At 43.5% G+C, this 19,047-nt stretch overlaps 2 protein-coding genes across 4 annotated transcripts in view; one reads left to right on the top strand and one right to left on the bottom strand.

Annotated features, from left to right (window-relative positions):
• rhbdd1 (rhomboid domain containing 1) overlaps positions 1–250 on the top strand; it is a 12,729-nt gene extending 12,479 nt beyond the window's left edge. For all 3 annotated transcript variants that reach the window (XM_037546339.1, XM_037546337.1, XM_037546338.1), the window contains one exon: positions 1–250. This exon is cut by the window's left edge and continues 543 nt beyond it. The gene's annotated coding sequence lies outside the window, so the exon portion shown is untranslated.
• A 4,788-nt stretch (positions 251–5,038) lies between these two features.
• The window catches only part of col4a4 (collagen, type IV, alpha 4), a 111,760-nt gene continuing 97,751 nt past the window's right edge, over positions 5,039–19,047 (bottom strand). Inside the window, exons 42-47 of the mRNA XM_017683584.2 lie at positions 13,299–13,406; positions 12,499–12,633; positions 12,251–12,367; positions 10,613–10,801; positions 9,173–9,456; positions 5,039–8,694 (exon numbers count right to left, since the gene is read on the bottom strand). Of these exons, the coding sequence (XP_017539073.1) occupies positions 8,419–8,694; positions 9,173–9,456; positions 10,613–10,801; positions 12,251–12,367; positions 12,499–12,633; positions 13,299–13,406 (1,109 nt within the window). The 3' untranslated portion in view covers positions 5,039–8,418. The remainder of the gene's footprint in view (positions 8,695–9,172; positions 9,457–10,612; positions 10,802–12,250; positions 12,368–12,498; positions 12,634–13,298; positions 13,407–19,047) is intronic.

Consider the following 19,047-nt stretch of genomic DNA (forward strand, 5'->3'; position numbering starts at 1 on the left):
CGCCTTCGTGGTGCGTTGGGGTGTCAAATGAATGTATGCAATAATGAATTTATGCGTAGTTGACCATTTTAAGTGAAGGTATTCTGGTAATGCTATGATGTGCCTTTTTTTTAAAGGCACTGAGAGATACAGGGATGGATGTGACTTTGCTTAGCATTTCACAAACAGCAGTAATTGGTAAATGGTCAATTATTTCTTGGTATTATGAAAGGTTATTTTTGTAAACAGAGAATAAATCCTACATTCTGTAGTGCTGAGAGTGAGTGCTGGTTTTTGCTTCCTTAATTTCCAGGATTAGTGCTCACATAACTGTAAGAACTGTTTGTAATGGGAAACAACCCGATCTCTATATCCTGTGTTTGTCATGCACAATAATGCCTTCTATTATAAGTGTTTTAACAAGCTTCCAGTTTTTTAGTACAGGGGACAATGTTCAAATGATCAGTGGTAATTTAGATTAACATTTGTCTGAGTGAACGTTACGTTCTACGCAAAAGTCAGAGACCACCCATTTATCTGATTTCTGTTAAAATATCCATCCATCCATTATCTTCCGCTTGTCCGGGGTTCGGGTCGCGGGGGCAGCATCCTAAGCAATGAAGCCCAGACCTCCCTTTCCCCAGCCACTTCCACCAGCTCTCCAAGGGGGATTCCGAGGCGCTCCCAGGCCAGCTGGGCGATATAGTCGCGCCAGCGTGTCCTGGGTCTTCCCCGGGGTCTCCTCCCAGGTGGACTCGCCTGTGACACCTCCCGAGGGAGGCGTCCAGGAGGCATCCTAACCAGATGCCCGAACCACCTCAGCTGGCTCCTCTCGACGTGAAGAAGCAGCGGCTCTACTCCGAGTCCCTCCCGGATGACTGAACTTCTCACCCTATCTCTAAGGGAGAGTCCAGACACCCTGCGGAGGAAACTCATTTCGGCCGCTTGTATTCGCGATCTTATTCTTTCGGTCATTACCCAAAGCTCATGACCACAGGTGAGGGTGGGAACGTAGATCGACCGGTAAATCGAGAGCCTTGCCTTATGGCTCAGCTCTTTCTTTACCACAACAGACCGGTAAAGAGCCCGCATCACTGCTGACCCAGCACCAATCCGCCTGTCAATCTCCCGCTCCCTTGTACCATCACTCGTGAACAAGACCCCGAGATACTTGAACTCCTCCACTTGAGGCAAGAGCCTATCCCCGACCCAGAGAGGGCTCTCCACCCTTTCCCGCCTGAGAACCATGGTCTCGGATTTAGAGGTACTGATTCTCATCCCAGCCGCTTCACACTCGGCTGCAAACCGATCCAGCGAAAGCTGAAGTTCGCGGCCTGATGTCCCCAATAGGACCACATCATCTGCAAACAGCAGTGATGTGACCTTGAGGTCGCCAAACCGGACACCCTCCATCCCTTGACTGCGCCTAGAAATTCTATCCATAAAAATTATGAATAGAATCGGTGACAAAGGGCAGCCCTGACGGAGTCCAACTCTCACTGGGAACGAGTCTGACTTACTGCCGGCCATGCAAACCAAACTCTTTGTTTGTACAGGGCCTGAATGGCTCGTAGCAAAGAGCCATGTACCCCGTACTCCCGAAGCACCTCCCACAGAATACCCCGGGGAACATAGTCGAATGCCTTCTCCAGATCCACAAAGCACATGTGGACTGGTTGGGCAAACTCCCATGAACCCTCCAGAATCCTGGAGAGGGTGAAGAGTTGGTCCAGTGTTCCACGACCAGGGCGGAACCCGCACTGTTCCTCCTGGATCCGAGGTTCGACTATAAGCCGGACTCTCTTCTCCAGTACCCCTGCATAGACCTTGCCAGGGAGGCTGAGGAGTGTGATTCCCCTGTAGTTGGAACACACCCTCCGGTCCCCTTTTTTAAAAAGAGGCACCACCACCCCAGTCTGCCAATCCAGTGGCACCGCCCCCGATGTCCACGCAGTGTTGAAAAGGCGTGTCAGCCAAGACAGCCCCACAACATCCAGAGCCTTGAGGAACTCAGGGCGGATCTCATCCACCCCTGGAGCCTTGCCACCAAGGAGCTTCTTAACTACCTTAGCGACTTCGGCCTCAGTAATGGACAAGCCTATTCCCATGTCCCCAGACTCAGCCTCCTCACTGGAGAACGTGTCGGTGGGATTCAGAAGGTCCTCAAAGTATTCCTTCCACCGCCCAATGACGTCTTCAGTCGAAGTCAGCAGCACACCATCTCCACTATATACAGTGCTAGTGGCACACTGCTTTCCCCTTCTGAGTCGCCTGACGGTTTGCCAGAATCTTTTCGGAGCCGACTTAAAGTCAGTTTCCAAGGCCTCACCAAACTCCTCCCATACACGGGTTTTTGCCTTGGCAACAACTGAAGCCGCAGATCGCTTGGCCTGTCGATACCTGCCAGCTGCCTCTGGTGTCCCACAGGCCAACCATGCCCGGTAGGACTCCTTCTTCAGCTTGACGGCATCTCTCACCTGGGGTGTCCACCACCGGGTTCGAGGATTACCGCCCCGACAGGCACCAACTACCTTACGGCCACAGCTACAGTCAGCTGCTTCAGCAATGGAGGAACGGAACATGGCCCATTCTGAGTCAATGTCCCCCACCTCCCCCGATATCTGGTCAAAGTTCTGACGGAGGTGTGAGTTGAAGATCAATCTGACAGGTGCTTCTGCTAGACGTTCCCAGCAAACCCTCACTATGCGTTTGGGCTTGCCTGGTCTGACCGGCATCTTCCCCCACCACCTGATCCAACTCACCACCAGCTGGTGACAGCTCAGCTCCTCTCTTTACCCGAGTGTCCAAAACACATGGCCGCAAGTCTGATGACACGACTACAAAGTCAATCATTGAACTGCGGCCTAGGGTGTCCTGGTGCCATGTGCACTTATGGACATCCTTGTGTTCAAACATGGTGTTCGTGATGGACAAACTGTGATTTGCGCAGAAGTCCAAAAACTGAACACCACTCGGGTTCAGATCAGAGAGGCCATTCCTCCCAATCACACCCCTCCAGGTCTCACTGTCATTGCCCACGTGAACGTTGAAGTCCCCCAGTAGGACAATAGAGTCTCCAGGAGGAGCACTTTCAAGCACCCTTCCCAAGGACTCTAAGAAGGCTGGGTACTCTGAACTGCTGTTCGGTGCATAAGCACAGACAACAGTCAGGACCCGTTCCCCAACCCGAAGGCGTAGGGAAGCTACCCTCTCGTCCACCGGAGAAAACCCCAACATACAGGCGCCGAGTCGAGGGGCTATGAGAAAGCCCACACCTGCCCGCCGCTTCTCACCATGGGCAACTCCAGAAAAGAATAAAGTCCAGCCCCTCTCAAGGAGATTGGACCCAGAGCCCAAGCTGTGTGTTGAGGTGAGCCCGACTATATCTAGCCGGTATCTCTCGACCTCGTGCACCAACTCAGGCTCCTTCCCCGCCAGTGAGGTAACGTTCCAAGTTCCAAAAGCCAGTTTCAGCAACCGAGGATCAGAACGCCAAGGCCCACGCCTTCGGACACTGCCCGATCCACAACGCACCGAACCCCTACTACTGCCCCTCCCATTGGTGGTGGGTCGATGGGAGGGGGGACTCATGTAACTCCTTCGGGCTGGGCCCGGCCGGGCACCATGAGTAAATGCCCGGCCACCAGACGCTCGCTGGCGAGCCCCTCCCCCAGGCCTGGCTCCAGGGTGGGGCCCCGGTAACCCTGTTCCGGGCAGGGTACACAAGTCCTTTTTTTGTGTCTTCATAGGGGTTATTATGGATCACACTTTGTCTGACCTGTCACCTAGGACCAGTTTGCCATGGGAGACCCTACCAGGAGCTTTTGCTCCAGACAACATAGCTCCTAAGATCATTCAAGCACGCAAACCCCTCCACCACGATAAGGTGGTGATCCAAGGAGAGGTGTTAAAATATCCCCAAGTACAACTTGATGTTTCAACAAGATAAAAAAGAAGAATGTTTATATTTAACAAGAAACTACACAAAAGCCTCAACAACTAATTTCAGTATTTAATGTGTCCACATTTCACCTTTGCAGCTTCAGTTCTTTTCAGGAGACTTGCTTTTAGTGTTTCCTGAATCTGCCGGGATATTTTACACCTCCAAAGTTTAGTCTCAGAAGTTGGTTGTGTTTTCTGCTTCTCACAGTTGAAATAAATGACGCAGGAGGCCTACAGGGAGGAGGTCAGCTTCCTGACGCACGAGTGCCAGGAGAACAACCTCTCTCTCTTGGTGTTGACAAGACTAAGGAGCTCATAGTGGCCTTCAGGAAGTGCACACCTGCATCACCATCAAAGGAGCCACAGTAGAGCGGGTCAGCAGCTTCTAATTCCTCTGTGTTCACATCAAAGAGGTTCTGACATGGACCGAACACACTACATGGGTAGTAAAGAAGGCAAAACACTTCTTCCACTTCAGGCGGCTGAGGTTTGACCTCGGAGTGTGGTGCAAACAGGCCAGCACATCACTGGGGTCCAGCTCCCAAACCTCCTGGATTTATACACCAGCTGCTGCCAGAGGAAGACCAGGAGGAGTTTAAAGGACTCCACCCACCCAAGCCACTGTCTGTTCTCACAGCTGCCGAGTAGGAGGAGGTACAGAAGCATAAAGTCCAGAAGCAGCCAGTTCTGAGACCGTTTCTTCCCCCAGGCCATCAGGCTCCTGAACAGCCAGTAGTGCTGGTGTATCATATGGTCAATAGGCCCGTCACTGTACTTCTGAGTCATCATCCTGATGATCTCTCCATGGACTATCTACCCCTCATCCACAACTCAAGACTTACTCTGATCTTACTGCACCTTCAATCCAGCAAATGTATACTTACCCCCTTTTCTCTATATCTTTTAATAATTTTTGTATCACCAACTTCACCTGGTTCATAATTTATTTTCCTTTGACTTTCCCCTTCCTGACTCTCCTTAGAAATATCATCTGCAAGTGACTAGCTTGTCCTTAATGGCCATTTTGACTGGAAATGAAATGAATGAAGGCTGGTCTCTGAAAGAAAATAGACATACTGACAGACCGTGTTTTAATAACTACACAAAGAGCTTCATACATTTTTGAAATAAAATGCATTTATTTAAACCTTACAAACAGTCCACATATGATGATTATTTAATTAAGAATACTGGTAATTGCCTAGACGAATATGTGTGTTAGTGAGCGTGTTATCCAATGAGGACGAAGAATAATCAAAGATTTTTCCTGATTGGTTCAAAGGGAGTCACTCGAATGACATGCCGTGTGTCAGTGTGTGTGCGTGTGTGTGTGTGTGTGTGTTTGGGAGTCCAGGTAGATAATTAATGTACATGTTTTGAAAAACTATATCCAAGATCAGCACCTACACTCAGAAGCTTGCTGTTGAGACTTCAGTAGTAAGTGCGACAGGTGTAGTTAATCTCAAAATGAAAGGAAGAAAAAGTCTCCAGAGCTTTTCTAGTAACACTAATGAATGTACAATAGGATTATTTATCTATGCTAGTTTTACCACTGTTTCAGCAATTCATGGGTGGGCATCTGCCTATGCCCAGTGACAAGATCTAAACACTGATGCTGGTCTCTGGATCTTTCTAGTGCAGCAAAACTACAGTGGCCAAAAACAGCATTTAAACTCAGTGCAGCTCTACTGCAGCAGATATTAGACCACATGCGGGCACAACTGAACTTTTAAGGGCCGGACACATTGCGTTTAGGGTCATCTGGTGAAAAAAACAAAACAAGCTTGTAGTAAATTAAACAATTGAACAGAATAATAAACAGAAAAGTAGCACATGTGAAAATGCACAGCCCCACACTACAGGTAAGATTTTATCCCTCATGGATTTCACTGACTTGCTTGAATAAAGAAAAGAGAAAAGCCTAAAATGAAGTTCATAATGTGTGCATGTGTATTAATCTCCCATGCATATGTGTGTCTGCTGGACCTGTGATCTCAGGTACATAAGACGTTACAGTACTCAAGACATATTCAGTCCATGAATGTCACCACTGGTGGTGGTTTAATGGTTGGAGGACAGGCTCTAAAACAGACAAGTGTCTCCTCTTTACAGACGAAAGGAAAGAAAAAAAGGGTTTTGCCATTTGCCATTATTTTTTTCTCCAAAATAGCACCAAAATCATTTCTACCTAAATAAATACTCTTTAAATTTACAGTAAAAATATAAAGCAATGCTGTACTTTTAACAGTGCAAACATATGTACATACAAGTGGAATATATAATGCCAAAAAACACAAGAAGCTTCAGGAAGAAGGAAAGAAAAAGGTTTCTGTATCCAGAGTACCTGTAATATGTGATGTGGAGTGAAGAACACTGGAGTTAGATTAATAGTGCGAGTTAAAACATACAGCGTGAGCAAAGTTTATTACTATTATTATTATTATTATTATTATTAAGTGCCATCAAGCTGTTCCGACTCCTGGCGACCATATAGATTAGATACCGTTTCTCCAGAATATCCTGTTTTCTGTTTGAGCCTTCAAGCCTCTGAAAAGATAGCACGGTCTTATTACTCCAACAGGAAAAACAACCCCAAATCAAACAAAACGTATCCGCTTTAGGGAGGATGATGGAGCACTTTCTGATACAAGACTTAGGTTAGTTTGACAGCAAAAAAAAAAAAAAAGGTGATGAGAGAAAGCATGAATTCGTCTGATTTTAAACATTTAACCTGTGCACCTGTTCTAAAAGAGAAGAGCTGATGACTTAAATCAGTATTATTATTAGCAGTAACAGCTGACCAACTGCAAAGTATTGAGAAAGTGATGCTGCGTGTTACAGTGACATATGAATGCATGCAAATACTTGCAATCTTCATTTAGAGAATATAGTAATGGAGAATACTGGTCAAACGGAGAATAAGCAGTAGTGCTGCACACTGATAATATAATAGATGGCTACAAGGTTAGAGAATAACTGTAGAAGAAACTGAAATAATAACAAAGAGACATTCTCAGAAAAAATCCTGGAAAAAAGCTACGTAATGATATTTAGCACCATATTTCAAGGCGAGGCCAAGTGACGTTGAAAAGTATAAAAAACTGTAGTCAGTAAAGAACCTAAGGAAATGGTTTTGTACCAAGTGCTCGTTAAGGCATCTCATCAGACAGACGGTGCACAGTAGTGCTAAAAAGGGAATGTGTCAACCGTGGCTTGGTGTCGAATCTCTGGAGTTCTCATCTGTTGAAAGGAGCGCTACACAAATCTAAATTGCGCTAAACAAGTAAATAATAAAGTTGACTCATCAGGAGTCTGTGCAACTGGCCAGTAGTGGGCACCAGCATGGAATTAGAATCACAAGGTAAAGAAACACAGACAAACACCTTTCATTTCCTGTAACTAAGGCTATGTGCACACTGCAAGTGCTCAATTCCGATGTGTTGGTTTGGTTGTTCGCGTGCTCCTGAACTGACCGGCATGCGCAAAACTCTCCACCCTGTACGCTTATTAAACGAGAGCAAACGCTCCATCGCCAGACGTCCTACATCGTTTCTTAAGATCAATTTCTGCCAGTGAAGAATTCTGAAAAATGTTGAGCTGGACAGACATAAAAGTCGCATGAATTCCGGGATGTTCAATGGTCATGTAGCATATCAGGTATAGGATTTCAGTATCACATACACAATATGCCCAAAAGTATTCAGACACCCTTTCTAATGAATACATTTCGCTGCGTTCAGGACCACTGCTGCCACAAGCATTCAGCTGTGCACACAACTTGAGCGAAGTACATAGAAAGGCACTGCCATCAGAATCGTGCAGCTGCACATAAGCCTTTGTGTCAAGTGCATGGGAGGGACGAGACACCATCAAATCCCTTTATGATGATTGGGCGTGGTGTCAGTACCTGACCTTACTAATGCTTTTGCAGCTAAATGCAATCAAATTCTCACATCAATGTTCCAACATCCAGTGTAAAGCCTTTCTAGAAGAGTCGGAGCAGCTAAGCAAAGCAGGGACAAACTCCTTGCTACTACCCTTGATTTCTGAAGAAACTGGATAAGCAGGTGTCTGCAAACTTTTAAACACATGGTGTACGGAAGTGTCCCACATCAGACCTAAAAGAGACAGATTTACTGTGTGTTTTGTTGTTTACACAAAATAAAAATCACATATAAAGACAAAAATTTGAACCACCTGCAGTGTGAGCTTAGCTTAGGACTGAGAAATGAGGCAAGCAGCTAGAAAATACCCAGACATCCTAGCTCAAGTAAATGGAACAGTGTGTGGGAAATCGTAGAGAAGAAGAATGAGTTCACAGTTGTTCTTTCAATGCTAGCGGTCTCATGCGAGCGGTTCGTTCCTTTTTTTCCTTTCCTTTTTTTCTTTTTCATTTTGACTGAGAGAAAGTGGCCTGCAGGGTTAGCATGACTCCCACTCAGGTGACCAACCAAGAGCGCATCCTCTGCACAGTTACAAAGGGAACCTGGAAGCAGTCTATGTTTGGTAATAGCCACTGGGAAACCTCATGCAGACGCTGCATCGGCTAACACTTCTGCGCTGATCAGATGTATCTTTAAGGGTCTTCTTGGGAATGGGGCTAAAGCCCTGATCGCCCACTTGAGTAAGCCAGAAGCTATAAATGTTGGTGAAAAAATGGCAAGTGCCAAGTGGGCCCTGGCACTCCACGAACGGATGCGTGAGGAAGCTTCTCATACAACTTCCCGCTGATGTCAGAGATTGGCCGCCACCCTCATCTCCGGACCCTGTATGCTGCAGGACACAGACAACACCATCATGTCATATGACGCCAACTGAAGTGGTCTAGAATTTACACATACACTATTTGAGACCAATCACATCGATTGCACCGACAGTGAAACGGGACTCGACATTTATACTCATCTGCTTGTCAGGGACAAATGAAAGTTTGTGCCGGACAAGTGGAGAATGAATTTACTCGTCCTTTCAGATATTAAAGTTGCCATGTACGTGTCTAAGAGGGCAGGCCAACCAAATGGGAATGGGTTTTCGTTCCCTCTCAGACTCAAACAAGGCAACACGTTTCCCACTTGGAGGAATGAGTTTGGCTGGGTAAACTACAACATAGAACACGTTTCGCACTACTTGTGTGGCCTAATTTAGCTGGGAAGTAAGCAACGTTAGCTGCAAAAGTACTGTTCTAACTTTATAAGTGCTGTTAATGCTAACTAGTTAGTGCCTTCGCTTTAATGACTTTTACTGAACGTACCATAAGGAATGAATATCCCATCCACAGAGCAGTCCAGTTGGGCGGGCACCAAGGTGGGTTGTTGTCCTGGCTGTGAATGGCGATGGCTGGTGAAGGAGCCTCACACACCACGCACCTGCTGATGTGCCGCTGGATCTGCTGCCCTGACACAGGTGTTGCAGGTAATGCCTCAGTGGTGGAGAGCCAATAGGATTTGTCGTTGCGACTAGCGTAGTTGCAGCTTCCCTGGTTTGAGTAGGAGAAAGGCATAGTGCTGAAGACACGCACACATGAACCCGCCTGACCTGTTACACACAAACACACACACAAACACAGATGTTATAGACGTGTTTAACCCCACACTTACTCCAACATACCTAATTTAACTCATTTAAGTCTTGATCATTAGCTATTGAGCTGATTGAGATGTCTTAAAGCAGGAAAAATGCCACTGAATACTGCATTCCTCTAGCTTTTTCTGATTAAAGGGCCACTGCTGGCTGAGCAGTGACTTTAAGAGGTTCAAAAATCTCAAAGTTGAAGACTCAAACAGAAATCAGCAGCGCCACACACACTAAAAAGCCACTGCTCTCAGTAGTGGTGGTCCCTCTCCATTGTTTAACAGGCTAGTAAGTGGGTGATAAGTTGTGCAATAGATGGCATACAGACGGTAACTGTAAACCTGCAAATTGCACGTAACTTGTAGGTGTTTCTGATAAAATGGCCATGAGGGTAAGGACAAGATATATGTAATAAATTGCCAGTGCATATGAAGGATTTTGTTACAAATGCATTTTTATTTTGGAACATGAGCTTACAAATAGCAAAACTATATTATGTCTAATACCAATGCCACCTTTATTAGAAAAAAAAGGTTTATCAGTGTTATACATCAGCTATATACATTTTTCCTTATATTCAAAATCTCTCATGTATTGCAGAACCCAAGAGAAGGGGAGTCAATATGGCAATATTTTATCATTACTGTGATGAATTTTAGTAATTTTATCTTTTTTTATCTCATTAATTTTGTGGATATACTTAGACATCACTGACCAACTGCATGTTCCAGCTAGCTAGTCCTGGTTAACTGGATGTAGTCCAGTACAGTGTTTAAAATGTTGAATAAAAAAACCCTACCCATAAAACTGTGTCTGTATTGTGTATCATGAAAATGTCTATAGGAATAACTAATTAACCCTAGAGCCAGCTAAGTTGGAGTGCATTATTTAAGGCCAGTTGCAATGTCTCTAAACGTAGTGTTCAGTCAAAGATGGCACAGCTTCCACCTCCATTTCTGACTTATACTACAAGAAAGTAAATGGCAATGCATGGAAAACATTGCAAGCTCCTCTCCACATGTCCACAGCTCCCCTCTTCAATGTTGCATTCAGTTTATTTGTGTGTGTATGTGTGTGTGTGTGCGTGCATGACCGCATGTAGTGCATGGCAGGCAGATACCCAGGTCCTGTGTGTGTGCTTTCTCCTGTCCCTCTAGGTACAGTAAGCTGTATCCCTCCCAGAGCATGGGCAAGTTTAAAGGGCACTCAGGAACCTGTGGTGATTGGCTGTGAACGACTATCAGTAAGCCCGATTTGCACATGTCGGTGATGCCATCAGGACCAGGGTCTCCAACAGGCCCTGGCTTTCCTAGTTTTAAATAGGGAAAAAGAAAATAAGAGAGAGAGAAAGTGAGAAAAAGAAAAGACAGAATAAACTGTGTACTGAATTTGTCTCATTTTGGAGGACTTTCTGGCAATCCAGTGTCGATGCTCCATTTCTAACACACTTATAATGTTGATATGCAAACCCCATTTCTGGAAAAGTTGGGACATTTTGTAAAATACTCTTTTTAATCATTTTTGAACTAAGGACACTCGTTTTTGCAGTTTTGCGTGTGCAATTTCTGCCCATTCTTGCCTGATAGCCGACTTCAGCTGCTCAACAGTCTCTGGCCGTTGTTGTCTTGATTCTTCTCTTCATAATGCAGCATACCATACATTTTTAAAAGGAGAAAGATCTGGACTGCAGGCAGACCAGTCGAGCACATGCACTCCATGCTGCTGTAGCATGTGCAGAATGAGGCCTGGCAATGTCTTGCTAAAATATGGACTTCCTGGGAAAAGACGTCATCTTGAAAGCAGCATTTGTCTCTCTAAAATCCCAGATTATGCCTCTGCATCAATTGTACGTTCACACATATGCATGCCTTCCATGTCAGGATGAATCCCCATACCGTAACAGATGTTGGCATGTGCACCTTTCACTGACAAAAGTCTGGACTCATCTGACTACAGCACACATTTCCACTGTTTTTCAGACCATCTGAGATGAACCAGGGCCCAGATGTATGGCTTTCTCCTAGCCTAAGAGAGGTTCAAGCTGCATTTTTTGATGGACTCTTAAGTTTCAGCCGTTCTCTGAAGTATTCCAGGGCTATGTGGCTTCTATAATACAGAGGAATGACAGTTTCTCATGCAATGCCATCTGAGGGTTTGAAGGTGATGCACATTCAACAGGGGTTTCTGGCCTTGCCCTGCATGGCCTGAGATTTTTCTGTTTTCCCTGAATCTACTTACAATATTATTACAGTAGGTGCTCTTTTTGAACTGTTCACCTAAATATTCTAGAAACTTTAAAAACATTGTTATTTTGCCTCGTCCCAACTTAGGATTTAGGTTATTTGTAGGTTAACTAGTTGCAGTGTGCAAACCCTTTGCTACAACACATAAAGTGAAAGTCTGTTTTAGTTTAAAATTGCAACATAATACTGTAGCCATTACGGTAAACAGTGAGGGAGGCAAAGTCAAGTCTCAACCAACATTTAGAAAGAAAAAAAAAAGAAGTGTGTGGCTGCTGAACTTGAGTGTGCACAACACGACAGCAGAGCCCCAGCTAAACAGCATCCACCCCCAGTGTAAATAAGTAGGTGATGCTTGTGCTTATCATAAGGGTAAATTTAGCACTAGAGATGGTGCAAATCAGTTAACAGCCACTGAAATCTGATCCTTTTTTGCACCAAAACTTGTATATGTGTCAACATTATGAGCACTATTCAACACTGACAGTGATGTTTTTTAATACTAATGCAACACACACCTGCATCGCCTGGATGTCCATTTTCACCCTTTTGGCCGGACTTTCCTTGAGCACCATCTAATCCTGGTGCTCCAGCCAGGCCATGCAATCCAGGATCTCCATCTGCACCTTTTTGTCCTGAGATTAAAAGCAAACACCATGAAAACCCCTTCAAAATAATACAGCACAACACAGACTTTCTAATATATAGTATTTTAAAGCCTTTTTTTGATATGCAAAAGGCTGATGTATCTGATTTGTGGCTGCACCTTTTCGGCCTTCTTCACCATGTGGTCCTGCTGGGCCTGTGGAGCCAGGTGGACCAGATGGTCCAGGAGGTCCAGATGGGCCTGGTTGAGGGAATGCTTTTATATGAATTACATTTCCTGGTTCTCCGCAAGGACCTGGATGAAAAGAGTAACAGTGCATTAGAAGAGTTAAGCTGGCACACTTCAAATGCCGGTGTTCATTTCTGCTCTATGAATCTATTGAACATCATTTCTGCTTTGAATTTTGTCATTTACGTCATGAAGGTGTCAAGACAGTGTTTATACATAGTCCCTTTATTTGACTTCTATCTAGTCTAATAAATCTTGTGTTCTGAAAAGATTTCAGTCACATGCATTTACACGCACTAGTCTATATGTCTGGCTAGTCGGACTGAAATCCAGTTTCTGGGTGGTGTGTAATATACAATAAAGGGAACATAAAGGGAACACCAATTCTGAGAGGTCCTTCTTCCCATTTTTTCTATTCTATGCAACAGATGTTTCTTCTATATTTAACAACTCTGTATGCCACTGTTTTTCACATTAAACTTTGAGAAAGGTGCCAAAGTGGATCTTCACAAGAAGACAGCTATGTACACTAATTTACCTTTATGTAACCAGGAAAAAAATCGGAGGTATAAAATCTCTTTTACAGGAACATCCGGTTATATAACCGTGTTCAAACCATTGCTAAAGATCCACAGATCAATGTGGCTTTTTGTTCGGTGTCATGTAAGTCATGTATGCGTGTTCATGTAGGATATTGTCGTGAAATAACATGTAAAAGGGTGAGTACTAACCTGGAGGTCCTGGCAGTCCCTTGGGTCCCTTGGGCCCAGGAAAACCACATGTTCCTGGGGGACCACAGGATCCAGGGTCCCCCAAAAACCCCATGTCTCCTTTCTCACCTGATGAGATGCACATAACCATAATTACATTTGTAGCGCAAAATCACACTTCTCACTGGTTTTGCTCTAAAAAGAGTTCAATCGTTTAGGTAGATAATTCGAGCATGGTATCATTACAGCCATCTAGTGACTGTCAATCTGCCAGCAACTGCATCAGTGTTGGCCTCTGCAAGTGCTTGTGCGTTCACATAAACACTTTGAATGGTTCCATCCAATTATCTGTAGTGTGCGCATGGGAGCAGCTGCATGGTGTTTCTCACTGGCCCAGATGTTTCAGGGTTGTATCTCATTTTTTTTAATACGTAGCACTGGCACAACAAAAGTTGCAACAAGCAAGATAAGCTGTTCTGACGAATTTGACCTGTTTTTTGTGTGAATAAATCATAAAAATCAGCTTATTTTATACTCTAATACAATCATATAACTTTAATGAAGTACAACTTTCAACATCATCTCATGGAATCTGCAAAGAATGTTTCATGACAAAGCACTGTCTGCTGTTTTTTAATATCCAGTCTAGGGACTGAGAAGGATTTGCACGTGATGCTGATGTGACAAAACTAATGTAAACAGTGTACTATAATGTATTACACTGAAACAGCTGCCTTTATACTTACTTACATTTCATGTATTAGAAATATAGTGAAGTTTCTATCTATGGTTTAATAGGCAGATAGAACCTTAAACAGTCCTGTGAAAAAGTTAGGATACCCCATATTTAGGACACATTTATTTTTTTTAAGAAATATGGACAAAATAATGTTTGATCTTCTTTCAAACAATATCTATATGTTTGAGATGATTATACATTGAGTATCATACATTGTTTTGCTAACAAACAAACACAACAAATAACATTAAAAAAAAGAAAAAAGAGGCCAATTTCTACTGAGGAACAATTTGGGACAATTTATGCCTCAATAGCTGGTAATTCCCACTTTGGCTGATAAAACCTCAATTAGACATAATCTAAAATGAAAAACTTCAACTGAGGCAAGAGCTACCAGTAGGTCCTGTGATGATATTTCAGGATTGTTGGAGACTTCTTTACGCATCTGCAGTGCTCTCTTGGGCTGAACTAACCAGGACGAGGTAATGGCAATGTTGGCGGTTGTATAAAATGTTTTTCACTAGTAAATTAACCTGGTTGATTTCTGATTGTTCTGGAGATCTTTTCAAATTTCTTCCCAGACTAATATGCATCTACTACAACAGTCTTTCTGAAGGCCTCAGAGAGCTCTATGGATTTCACCATCGTAATAACCACTCACTTCAATCAAGAGCAAACCAAACTAAATGTCTCGGGTTTAAATAAGACAGCCTCCTCCAAAATCCTATCTAGCAATGTTCCAATCATTTGCAGCTGAAGTGGTGCACCTGGTTCTAAATGCAAAGTAATAAATGTGGGGTGTGCTAACTTTATTCTAACAAGAAAACTGCATTTCTGTTAATTACATTTTAAAAATTTACATTTTTCCAAAACATTTTATAGATTTTTCATGATAAAACGACTTTTTTGGCTACCCATCATCATTGAAGTAAGCGAGGGGTGTACTTAGTGCTGTTGGTTTCAGTTTGAACGAGTTTCCAATGTGAATATACAGCCAAAGACTGCAAAACAACAGTCCCTGGAGGCTCATAGCCAGTCCGACATGGTGGCTCCAATGCCCGAAAAGGCAGTTGAGGCCACAAGCACTGGATTTCCACCAGCTTGGGCTGAGCTTTTAATGGAGGAACAGAACAGTATCTTGGCTCGACTTGTTTCCATCGAACAAATCCTACAGGCTGTGCAGGCAAAACAGGCCGAGTTTGCCGAGAGACTCGACACAATGGGGGAATGAGCATCTGAGCAGGAGGCTCGGGTGAGCGCCCTCGAGACACAGATGCGTCAGGTCGAGAAACGTTGTCACAATGTAACTGTTTGCAGGGCTGTTAGGAGTAAAACCTGATGGTTTTGCTTGCCAACAGGAATTGGCTTGATGGTTGCTGTTAGAGGCCATTAGGAAACGATCAAATGTTTACGGAATCAGTCCCAGAACACCCGATTAAACGATCAGAAGCCTTTACAACATTTTAATGGGTTCTATGATCTTTTTCATCAGGGAGGTTCATTAAGTGTAACTCTCTAGCAGAGTTATGGACAAAAAATGGATTAAGTGATGGAAAGCTAAGCAGCAGCAGCAAGTTACCGTTCCATTGGGCTGTTTCTGCCACTGTGGCAGAGTGCACATGTGCACGCGACATCACTGGGGCTAAGAGTGCAGCCAGACTCTATTGGGGGATCTCACTCTTTTTGTTTTCCTGCAGGGCTGAAGTGGAAGATGTTTTCTCCGTGCAGAACTGGAAGGTGGAATTAAGACTTGAGGTGCGTTACTTCATTTGAAATTCGACTTCCTAGTGGAGAGAGGGGACTTTCCCCATTAATGTTAATATCTGTTCTCTTCGATGAATGTTTTTGATGATAACTATTGCTGCTGCATGTTTAATTTTTTAATTAAGAGTTCCTGTCAGGCAAATTGATGGTGATTGATGGCCTACTTTATATATTTATCTGTGCACATACCCAATCGCCGGTGGGATTATATTTGAGCTTTTCTTCTTTTTGTGTTGGGGTATTTGGAGGGTTTGTGGTTTCCAGCATTTAGAGACTGTTTTCAGTGATTTCAATGGGAGGTGTACTGTCCTCCTAATGGTTTGGCGTAACCAAAATTAGACAGCCAGCCAAACTCCCTGAGTAACAACACGAGAGTCAGGATTTAGCGTTCTAGCTCCAAGTTTACTGTAGACTCTTGAAGGGCATGTTGGTACAACAAAGGAGTAAACTGAAAATGATTAAACATATTTAGAATTACTAACATGCAAATGATGAGTATTAAACACGTTAACTAAGCATGACTATATAAAAAGATGGTGTGCTAACAGATCATCATGCTAGCCCAACAGCCTAACATACTGCAAGCTTCATGAAGCTAATACTAACAAACTTCCCATCTACCCTAAATACTCTCTGATACTGCAAGATAAACTTATAAACAGTAAGAAATGACTTGTAGGCAATGCTCACAATGGGCTAAATCTCTTGATTACAACAGAGGCCATATAAGGCTGCTGAGATCCACAACAGGAACTAACATGAGCCTCTGGTTTCCTGTTTCCTGTCTGCCAGGGTGCAATACCTCCCTTAACCAAAAGGTGTTGCTAATGTAACTTGAAACACTATATCGATTGCCTGGGGGCAGAACAGGAGGCAAGCTGGTTCAGTCGAGCTGAGACGGAGTGTTAGTTTTTTTTGAGAGTAGTGTTCTTGGTAGGGAGGATATTTTTGATCTGTCTCTTTGTCATTTATTGATTTTCAATGATGATGATTCTATGATTCTATGGCTTACAACAATGATTCTGGCACTGGTGGCACCTCAACACCTTCTTGGAATGTTGAGGGATTAGGGCATCCTATTAAGCGTGCATGAGTTTATCTTAAATCATTGAAAGTGGACATAATTTTCCTTCAGGAAACACATCTCTCCAACATATCAATCAAAACTTAGAGCTAATTGGATATCCTAAGTTTATCAGGCACCGTTTACATCCAAAGCCAGGGGTGTTGCAATTCTTTTTAAAAAGCACATAGTTTTGTCTGGAGAGAATGAAAGCAGATCCTCATGGTAGATTTGTTATCATATCAGGCTATCTAACTTCTTTCCCAATAGCATTAGTTAATGTTGATGACCTTTCGCAAGATTTTCGCTCTTATACCCGACACATCACCCCCCATCATTATGGGAGGTGACCTTAACTGCTTTTTAGATGCTTATATGGACAGACTAGGCTGCAGTATCCAAGAGACAGGGACTATTCATTTAACTCTTACGTGCAAAAGACCTATACTAGGATTGATAATTTTTGGATTTCTTCAGAGCTAATACCTAATCGATCAACACACAGGCGGCATCACTAGAACAGCTTTTCTACATCTTCACAACATCGCCAAGATAAGAAATGCCCTGTCCCTGCGTGATGCAGAAACACTAGTACACGCCTTTATTACTTTATTACTTTATTATTAAACTCCATATTGATTATAAAATTATTTTATTGGCATATAAAGTCCTACATGGGCTCGCTTCTGAGTACCTGCAAGACCTTATTTCCTATTATGAGCCACCACAATTACTCAGATCCCAGAGCGCTGGCTTATTAATAGCTCCTAGAATTCATAAGGTTTCATCTGGGGGAAGAGCTTTTTCTTATAAAGCCCCCAAACTCTGGAATGATCTTCCAGAAAATGGTTGGGACTCAGACACAGTCTCAATCTTTAAAGCTAGGCTGAAAACTCACTTGTTCAGTTTAGCTTTTGGTAGGTAATGTTCCCCCTCAGATCCAGGGGTCCATGGACACAGGGAATTATAGTAAACTGAGACGCTCGTGCTGTTGTCCCGCTGCTTACATGCAGTTACTCACGTTTGTGGACGGTGGAGCGGAGGGATGCCATTCCCTGTTTTACGTACAAACAGACCAAATAAAACTAATTCCATCTTCCTGCCTTTTTTCTGAGTATATGACCGCCCACATGTCCAGCCGGACACTGAAGGACGACTGACTGTCGAGCACTCCTGCTACCCAATTCAGACCAGCTGCCCACGCCCCAGCTACCGCCATGTACCTTGGACTAGCTGCCCGGAAAACTACATTGATGTTTTCATAGACTGCTAGCTAGTACTACTTCTACTAATACTGCATGATATTAATATTAATAATATAATAATTTGTAGGTAGTTTGACCACAGGAGGACGGGTCCCCCTTGTGAGCCTTGGTTCCTCCCAAGGTTTCTTCCTCAGCTCTGAGGGAGGTTCTCCTTGCCACTGTCACCCCTGGCTTGCTCACCTGGGGGTTTTTACATTCATGTTAAAATTTTTGTCTTTACTGGACATCTTTTACAACATCAGTTGTAAAAAGCGCTACAAATAAATTTGATTTGATTTGATTTAAGTCACCAACACTAAATATCAATATATTGATCTCAGACCACAACCCAGTTACACTTAATGTCTTTGATATTGTTTCCAAACAGACTTGTACACTGTTAGAAATAAAGGTACCATGCAGGAACATGATTTGTTCATCAAGGTACAATGTAAGTGTACCCTCAAAGGTGCAACAGCAGTTTTAAGGTCCAATTGTGTACCTTAAATAAGTTTTTTTCTAGTGGAAAAGTAGACACTTGTATCTCTTTATAACCTAATGCTTTAAAGCAGAACAATGAAATAAAAAGCCTGGAGACGAGACGGGGGTGTGGAGTCAGTACAACTTAGAAAATATCATTTCAGTGGATTATGGTTCATCTGTGTTCCCTGACCAAAGGTACGGAGATGTACCCTTGAGGGTACCACCACAGTGACAAAAAAGGGTACTGCCCCAATAACAGGGTCATACCTTTTTTCCTGAGAGTGTAGCTGGTGTTTTAATCCTCGCTTATTCACAGATCCAGAGTTTATAACACACATGAACTCAAAGTTGGATGATTTTTTTAGCTTTCAATGACACCGGTGAGATGTCGGACTCAATACTTTGGGAGACATTTAAAGCTGTCTTGCGGGACAATGTTTTAGCATTCGAATCCTTCAAGAAAAGGAGATGAATAAA

The sequence above is a fragment of the Pygocentrus nattereri genome, chromosome 17 (assembly GCF_015220715.1).
Source record: "Pygocentrus nattereri isolate fPygNat1 chromosome 17, fPygNat1.pri, whole genome shotgun sequence".
NCBI lineage: Eukaryota > Metazoa > Chordata > Actinopteri > Characiformes > Serrasalmidae > Pygocentrus > Pygocentrus nattereri.